General features: G+C 36.0%; 1 protein-coding gene across 1 annotated transcript; it reads right to left on the bottom strand.

Moving 5' to 3' along the window:
- Positions 1-2,374: 2,374 nt before the first annotated feature.
- On the bottom strand, positions 2,375-8,761 carry LOC131400661 (female-specific lacrimal gland protein-like). The gene is made up of 5 exons (XM_058535347.1): positions 8,681-8,761; positions 8,071-8,210; positions 5,983-6,053; positions 3,350-3,451; positions 2,375-2,403 (listed from the first exon to the last, which is right to left on the bottom strand). The coding sequence occupies exons 1-5, from the start codon at positions 8,759-8,761 to the stop codon at positions 2,375-2,377; spliced, it is 423 nt and encodes a 140-aa protein (XP_058391330.1).
- Positions 8,762-9,450: the final 689 nt, after the last annotated feature.

Raw genomic sequence — 9,450 nt, 5'->3', positions numbered from 1 at the left:
TTTTTTTTAGTAAGTTTTATCTCTTTATATAAAGCCTATTCTTTTATGTGTTATTTACATTATACTTAGCTTTAATTATTTAAACATCATTTCTCTTACTTGTTTGAACATGTTTATAATGGTTGATTTAAAGTACTTTTTCTAATAATGCCAATATCTGGGGCTTTCCATTGATTTGTTTTTTCTTCTTTATGGGATATCCTTTTCCCTTTCTTTTCATATTTAGTAGATTTTTTTATTTTGTTTTAAAATTTGACTTTTTTTTGATGAGGAAGGTTGGACCTGCGCTAACACCTGTTGCCAATCTTGTGTTTTTTGCTTGAGAAAGATTGGGCCTGCGCTAACATCTGTGCCAATCTTCCTCTATTTTGTATGTGGCTTGCCACCACAGTATGGCTTGATGAGTGGTGTAGGTCTGTGCCTGAGATCTGAACCCATGAACCAGGGCTGCCAAAGTGGAGCATGCTGCAGCTAATCACTACTCCACCAGGCTGGTCTCTCAAGTTTGACATTTTAGATCATTACAGTGTAAGAAATCTGGATCCTCACTTCCCTTGGGAATGTTATTGTTTCCATTTTTTGTTTTATTATTATTTTTAATGAGGAGCTCAAAAAAATCTCATTTTTTGGTTTAGTGACTTGCCTGTACTAATTCTGTAGAGTCTATATGCCCAACAGTGTGCCACCACTGAAGTCTCTGCTCAGTTTTTTTTTTTTAATTCTTCTTTTTATTTTTAAGTTTGACTTACTAGGGGTCAGCTCTGAGTCAGCATAGCTAGTAGTCAACCAATGATTGTTCTGTTTTTCTTAAACAACTTGTGTCAACAAAGTACACACATCTTGCCTGCACTAAGAGACCTGCAGGCAGTTTGCAACACGCATTCTGAGTTCATGCAGTTTACAACAAGCCACCATTGAGTAGGTTACCGATTTGCCCTCTTTTGTCTTTCCTGGGCATTGTTGCTGCCCTGCACATACACACAGCCTTCCAAATCCCCAGGAATATACCAAGGGTTCCAAAGTTGTCTAGGGCCTGTGTCAGCTCTCATGTCTCCCTTTTATATTTTTGCATTGTCTCTTGCCTGCTCCAACAATATGACTGTTTTAGGTAACAGTGATGCTCTCTTTTCCTGTCATTTACCACCAATCATTTACTACTGATTTTGAAAACACCTTTGATATGGAACTTTTATGCAGACCTGCAAATAAAGTCAGCCCACTCCATCAGCAGCGAGGCTGCTGGCCTTCAGGGGTGGGGTAGAACAGTGACAGCCCCAAGAAAAACACCACAGATTCTATACTTTGTCATCAACATTCAGTAGTTTTTCTTGAATAAACATTATTCATATTTGTTGTATGTGTTAATTAATTTCCAGGATTCTGAAATGCTTGTCTTTGATAATTTCATAATTTTGTGAGTTTCAGAATTGTTTTTTGGAGGAGAGAATTTTCTGAGCTCCTTATTCAGTCATTCGAGATCCTATACCCATCTTTGGGTTTTTTGCCAACTGAAGCTACTCCCTTAACCCATCCCATGGGTAGAGTTTGGTTAAGAAAGTTCAGATCTCCTACATGATAAACATTTTGCTCACAGCTAGTGGATAATTAGGTATCCTGTCCACCTAAAAAGAGACCAATGCTTTATGTAGGTATCCTGGTGCTATGGTCCTCTAATCATAATGGGGTTCTGTATAGTCTCTGAGCTTTGTGCATTACTCATGCAAGTACTTTGTCTTGTATTTTAACTTGATTTTCTTCCTGTGACTGAGCCTCTTATCAGATTTTGGCTACATGCTCACCTTTGATGACTAATAATCCTACTCTAAGGAAAAATGAAGTCTTGTTCTCCAGAAAAGAGCTATGAGTGGATGAGTAGTGGTAAGTCTATACCAGTAGGGACTTGCTCTAAATTATGGCATTAGTCACATTATGCTGCATTCTACTAAATCCCTATCCACATCCCCTGGTCACACATTAACGCTGCTCAACCACGTGATGATTGAGATGTTTTCTGGTGTCAGTTTGGAAAACAGAGGCTCTTTTTTGAAGTAGTGTGACCATCCAGTCCCATCTCTGAAATGATACCTGGTGGGAAATTTACATTGCATTATAAAGATCCCATCCATGATGCTTTAGCTTATATTTCCCCCTCTCACCAGGACACTTCCAGGAGGTATTCTATTAACCCTAACGAGAATTATCTCCTGTTCCATTGTAAACCCAATTTTCTGGATAGTTGCATTCAAGTAGGTACTTCTGTGCATTACAAATATGGTACTTTTCTTCAAAGACACATATGTGTGCGTGTTAATCAATTTATTTAATCAGCTAGGAATCCAGTAACATCAAGCAGGGCATAGAAGGTGACTGGAAGTCAAGCCATGAGGTCACGATCATGACTTCCTAGGAAAGAAGAAATTACAATTTGAAAGGAAAGACTATTTTGTCTTCTTATCGATGATTCTGATGCATTGTAGATGATGATGTTGCTTATATTGTCTATGTCATTGTCTTCCTTAGGCATGTAAAAAAACATTTAAAAACATAGTTGAGCTGATATTAATATGATATTGGTGAGAGTGTAAAAGAAAAGATAAAAGAAATTGTTGTAGAAAATAGTGGAGGAATTCTCATACAGGACTCATGTCACAGAACTCCATCTGTGTATGTGCATGGGTGTGGTCTATATGGAATTAGTCCACAGGTTACAATTAATTGTGAGTGATCCTGTATCAGGACTTATGCTGAGAATTTCTAAGGTACATATCCATGGCTACAAGACATAGAAAATTATATACTGTGTAAGTCTGTATCACTCACATCTATTAATCTTATTTATAATTATAAAAGACTGTGACTGCAAGATAATTTATTCATACTGGAATTCACCATGGTTAATCATATTTCACAGTTCAGTGTCTCAAAAAATTTCCTTCCTTTGTCCTTAAAGTAAAGAATCCCACTGTTATAGTCTAGATTAGTGTTATTTTTTGGATGTTTTAAACCCACACACTTATATAAGTCCTAGCCTTTGCCACCCTTGAAGTCAACTGTTTTGCTATGCGATACTTAAAGCAATAACCCCAAGAACAAAAAGTCTTAACCTACTAAAGAAACCAAGAGGTGTATGTATCATGTTTCTACTCACCCAACCAATGTTCTTAGTTGGGACAGTCATCTGTGAAAGAGAATGAAGAGGGAAGAAAATGATCATTGAAGTTGCTCAATATTTCTAAGGATTATTTCATAACAGCCTTTATAAAAGATGATTGTATGAATAGGAAATTTGAACCAAGCATCATAGTGCTATGTTTTCATTTCAGATAAGTTTTATCCTCTAGGAATTTACCTGTTGTGATGACGTCTTCTATATTTTCCTTTGGAATACCCTTGTCCTCAGTCAGTTCCTTGAACTTCTGATAATCTTCTTCACTAATACTACGTTCTCTTGCTGCATTTTGTAGCATAAGTGAGAAGAGATGTCCATTAGAACTCTTCATAATTTCTAAAGTATGGCCTAGGTCACAACTATATACTGTCTGATAAATCTCACCATCTTCAGTCCCCCAGCATGTTAATGCTACTCAACCACATAATTTTCAAGTGAGATGCCTGAATATGCAGATCAGGTCTTCCTACAGTAGTGTGTAGTGAAGTCCAAATATTTCAGATTTTATCACTTTCCAGTTCTTAGGACTACTAAGAAAATTAAAGGCCATTCCTCCAGTGAGCTCGAGATTCTCCATATCGAATACAGTCTCCAAAATTACATCCGGGGAAGGTAATAGTTACGCCTGAGAGTTCAGAAATCCCTCGAAACTCTAACTGTTCCTTTCAACTCTATCTACATTTCAGAATCCACACTTCGGTATTCTCTAACCCTAACCAAATGAATGGGAAAAAATGATTTGAACTTTCCACCAAGTGCACTAGCCCCATCACCCATGCTGATAGGAAAAAAAACTGAACCTTCATCATCGGCAAAGACAAGGTTCAACCCCCATCCACATCAAATGTGGATATAAAATCAGAAGGGCTCGAATGCATCTATCAACGGCCCTGTAGAGATAGCCAGAGGTCAAAATGGTTGACTTGCCTGAGAACACTGTATTTGAGGAATACAATATGATTTCGTGTTTATTTGCTGAGCAATGTTTCAAGTGTTAGGCACTGTTTTAACAATTGTGATAAAATAAAGTGTTTGTGGTTGAGACAAATGCAGTCATGAATGGAGACTGGTTAATCTGCTGAACTAAAATTTTAAATCTTGGTTCACTTTAGAGACAGAACCAGGCTATACCAATGTGTGGTATTTGGCAATAACCTTATGAACCACCCTGGATGTGTATTTATTGGATCTTCAGAATAAGTGTGTATAACTTTTACAAAAGCCATCTGATAGAACCCCATAATGGATGCATTTCTTCATTACCAGTAGACAACCTTTCAGCATCTCTGACCCAGTCAACATGAAATCCTAATTCTCACGTATTAACACATTTCTGCACCAGTGTGCTTAATAAAAAGTAATGCATATACCTACTTATACCCTTAATATATATAATATAAGTAATATTAACATGTTTAATTTGTATAGAATAAGCTATAATACATACAGAAGAGTTCGGTCACAAGCGTGGTCTTGCTTTCTGCACCAGCATTTTCAGCATAAATTACCAAGATGTTACTTAATTTAAAAATAAATTGGAAATGATATTCACCCGAGACTGTGATAGGAAAAAAAAAATCAATACTCAATGTGATTAACTTTCTTCATTTTAATTTTGATATGTCTTATTTTTAACATACTGTTATCAACCCTTCCTTCAACAGTAATCTTGTCTCACTACTATTTCTTGCAATGTGTTATACCCAGTTAAGAGAGCTACTGAAGAAGCTTTTTAAGTATCCCTATCTTCTTAAGACAGGAAAGATTTCCAGTCTTCCAAACTTACCTAAACATTAAAGGACTTGCCTAAACATGAATAGTTTGTTAATGATACAGAAGTTCCTTATTGTAGTATCTATAGCAGCCTTCTCATACCAGTTCACAAGAACTGATTGTTAAATTTTGGGGAATTTTGTGACCCAATTGTAGAGCACAGTCATTATTAAAAAGTATAAAAACTTATACTTAAATAAGTCATGTTAAAGTAAAAGTTATTACATAATCAAAATATATCATTTCCTAGTCCAATAGGTAATAAAAGAGAGGTACTAATGAGTTTCTTGGAAAATATTGGACACATATATTCTGTAATTGTATGCCAATTAGATCTTGTTGTTGCATATTCATATTTAAAATAAAAAAAATTATCAAACCTAGATTAGAACACCACATTGTACATTTTTTTCCCATAACAATCAAACATTTAGGCATTTGATCACTTAATATTTCAGTTTTGATTTTTTTATTATTTACAGTTATTTTAAACTATACAGATAGAAGTCTGTCCTAATGCCCTCTTTACTTTCAACTAACACTCAAATGATGTAGAAATTGGTTTGAAATTTTTTGTTTTTATTTTAACTTCTCATACTTACTTTTGGGAATTAAATTAATCGTATCATGCTTCTTAAACACTTTAATAGGCAACTTTTAATATTTAAAGAATTTAGTTATAGACAAATTTGATCGTGTTGATCAAATAAGAGATAGAAAAGTTTCAAAAGAATTAGTATAATTTTAAGCAGCTTTAAACACTTTACCACGTCTGAGGAACATATGAAGTCAATGTTCTAGGACCTGTCCTCAGATATCAGCAATAGCAACTTTCCAAACTTGGATCTTAGCCTGACTCGGTGTGACAGAATGAATGCTTAGAATATTCAATGTCTTTTCCAACATTGCTTTTGTAATTAGTAACAGAATCAGTTGTAGGATTCAGATGTGTAGATGTCTTGGATAGAGCTAGGACCATGAATTTGAACACTTTCCATGGTTTGAAAACCTGCACTCATCTGAAAATATCATGTACTCACAGGTGACCGCGTAACTGTCTTTTTTCGTTCTCGTTCCCACTGCTGTGTGCTTTTGGCACACCCCGTTAATCCTTAAAAACAAAAAAGTAACACATTCTTTATTTCCCATCTGGATATTCTTTGACACTTGAGGAACTGCAAAAGTTGCAACGCACTTTAATTGCCAAAAGTAATAGATGGTTTTCGTCTTAGCCTCATTTAGTCACTCCACACTATTTGGTGCTTTGTTTACTCTATTGCAGGGTTTCTCAGCCTCAACACTTAGGGACACATGCGATTAGATAGATAATTCTTTGTGGTGGGGGCAATGTCCTGTGCACTGCAGGATGTGGAGCAGCATCCCTGGTCACCACCCACTAGATTCCAGTACCCTCTGCCCCTAATTGTGGCAACCAAAATTGTCCCCAGATACTACCACGAAGCCATGGAGAAGGGAAGGCAGGATCTCACCCTACGTTGAGGATTGCCACTCTAATCCCACCATCATAAACAATCCCACCTTTACCTCTTTCGCCGTTCCAAAATCATATCTCTGCCTCTACCATTAATGTTGATGCTCCTATAGATTCTGAAGTTCTCATTCTCTCTAAGCTAACTCTTCAACTTTCATGAATTCAGATTATACTTATTTAGCAAGAAGATTCAAATAGAGATAGATAGTGGTAGAAATAGAGACACAGGTAGACACAGACACAAACATAGACATAGAAATAAGTATAAATATATATTCACCCACCATGCACAGATCTGATGTTTATAAATCCATTGTTCACATCTCAAATTTATAGCTCACATTCAACATTTATTATTATTTTCAGTATTTGTTTTTCTCTTTCTTATACGTTATTCTCTACTTTGGTTTAGCGGTATCACCATTTTTACAGACAGACAAGTTCAAACTTTAGCATTTAACTTCAGAATTAAACTCTCTCTTCATATTCTCAATTTTTCTTAAAATGTTGATTTTACTCATCATCATATCTACTTATTTCATTGCTAAAATTCCCCCAAATTATTTTCCTGAATACAGTCTCTACTATATGAGTTACTAGACCACAGATAATTAGACAGAAAATGAATTTTATTATTCCCTTATTTTAAAGCTTCATCCATGCTGATTTCCCACATGATAAACATAAAATTAATATTTTGACGGATGAAATTCTCCAGCACGAAGTCCGAGTTTTGTTTTCAGTTTAGTGTTCTACAATCCACTTCTCACAGATAGTACATGATCCTGCTGAAATCCAACCTCCCCTGAACTCACAGCGAGCTTTAATAGATCTGTGCCTCTCTGCACACTAGTTCTGCTCTGTCCCTGATTTTTGGTTTAAAATTTCATTCAGTGTTCAGTGAATAAATGTCATCGCCTGTGAGAACCATTTCTCACTCCAACAACTGACATAGGTGTTCACTTCTCTATGCTTTAGTATGATCTTTACCATCGAGGTTTTTAAAAATTTTTTTTAACATAGATATCTGTGACCCTGATTAAATTTTGAACTGTCAAGGCGAGACATATTTTTTTCTTTGTCAATCTTTTAATCTCTTCTTTAGCACAATGCCTCTAGTAGAGTAAACATTCTATAAATGTTTACTTGTTGCATGAAAGTCTTAATTTATTGATGGAAACTTGCCATCAGAAATGTCAGGTGGATAATCTTTTGTGTATAGCCCTTCACACTGAAGTGTACTGAAAAAGGAACTTTATATAACCTGCTTCCAATATATGTAAAAACTGCAGAATCAAGCACACAGATCCTAGGGATGTGACTGTCATCGCCATAATTTTCAGGTTTCAAGACAAGATTCCTTCCTTACTGCCTTCATCACTCTATTAGTAATTATATAATTCAGACAGAGCTGCTCAACCACTATGCTCTCTAAGAGAAACCTACATGCTAATCTCCAGGGTGGGTCACGCTGATGGCCAAGGATACGACACCAAACTGACAACACTGTTCTATGAATAAAGTTCAGAGATGCAAATTTTCGAACATAATCCAGACACTTCACTGCAAATTTGAGACCGGACCATGTCAGAAGTCAACAGTTTTATTGCTTTACGTTTAGGTAAATTTTGCTTACTTCTGATACAAAGTAATGTAGACTTGGTCGCAGTTGTTGCTACATTCAATCCGACGGACATAACCCCTCAGTGAGCCATTTTCGCATATCTTCTCTATGTCATTGGACGCTATGGAAATGGTGTACCACTTTCCTGTAATCTAAAAAGGAAAGCTCCCATAAGAAATGTTAGTCAATCTTTTTTCTGTTTTCTGACAACCACTCATCATAATCACTGCTTCTGATTTACCTCAGAAGAAAAGATAAATCTGACCCTGTTAAGCAAAGTCGGATTCTACTCCCTACCTCGTAGAATGTTATGAAATGAAATAACAATCCATATTCAAACATAAATCATGGAATGGGGAACTTCTTGAAATAGCTAAAACGGTGACATTAAATATCATGACAACTCATAGTAGCGTTTTGGCACATTAGACTTTTTTACCTATAGAAAAATAAAAAGAAAAAATATAAAGAGATGAAAGACGGAAGGATTATTTCATGTTTATGTAGATGCATAGACTGAGGTGTATATAAAATCTGATGCACCCATATGAACTAAAGTATGAGAAATGCACACATACACACCCCACCAAGACCTTCTCCCAGGTCAGCCGACCCCTGGTACCAGTGATTCGCCGTCCTCAGACTGAGGTTCCTGGTCAGCCCAAACCAGACCAAGTACAAGAGTCAACAGCAGAATCTTCATCTCGTTGGTGCTTGTCCTTCTCCCAGAGGAGCTGAGAGTGTGCCAGTTGTTGGAGAGAATCTGAATTTGTACAACTTTTTATACTAGTGGTCTGTTGACATGACACATAATGAACCAACTGTTGTTAATCATAAGACCTCGGTTATGTATAAATCTTCTTATGGTATCCTGTTTGGCAGTGATGAGCTTTTACGGCATTCTTTTATTTCAATAATGAGATTGTCTTTAACACTAGCTTACGTTGATCTGCAAATTTGACCTTTAGAATAAGTAAGAGATCACAATACATCTGAGGTAATTCAAGGACGGTGCTATTTAGCCTCTTATATCCTGAGTTCCAAAATGGGACAAACAGTCCAAGATCTGTATCGCCAACTCCTGTATGATTTCTTTAACATTGAGGAGGTGTGTTTGAACTTATGTCTAAATCTAAAGATGTTACTGTCTGGTTTAACAAAATTAAAATGTGATATCTATGCCATGAAGCAGTTATTAAAATGTTCCTCAGAGGAGTCTATATTTAAGATTAATGAAATATTTTCAACAAGAACAAATTCTTGTCTATTACCCTACCTAAGAATCCATCCCAAATCTGTCTTTACAATTTCATTTTGCCATGAGTGTACAGCCTAATCTTACCAAAATTTATGAGATTTCTGCCTTGTGTGTGGCTGCTGATATTGATCTCT

Source organism: Diceros bicornis, chromosome X, assembly GCF_020826845.1.
Source record: "Diceros bicornis minor isolate mBicDic1 chromosome X, mDicBic1.mat.cur, whole genome shotgun sequence".
NCBI lineage: Eukaryota > Metazoa > Chordata > Mammalia > Perissodactyla > Rhinocerotidae > Diceros > Diceros bicornis.
The sequence above is the reverse complement of the archived record's forward strand: the minus strand, read 5'-3'. Positions and strand labels throughout refer to the sequence as shown.

What these genes read in the sequence shown, in the direction of transcription:
- LOC131400661 (XM_058535347.1), bottom strand. Translation starts at nt 8,761, where the DNA reads ATGAAGATTCTGCTGTTGACTCTTGTACTTGGTCTGGTTTGGGCTGAC. An exon ending in CTGAGGACGGCGAATCACTG is followed by an intron (nt 8,211 to 8,680) that starts GTACCAGGGGTC and finishes TTTCCTTTTTAG; the next exon opens with ATTACAGGAAAGTGGTACAC. An exon ending in AGAAGACGTCATCACAACAG is followed by an intron (nt 2,404 to 3,349) that starts GTAAATTCCTAG and finishes CTTCTTTCCTAG; the next exon opens with GAAGTCATGATCGTGACCTC.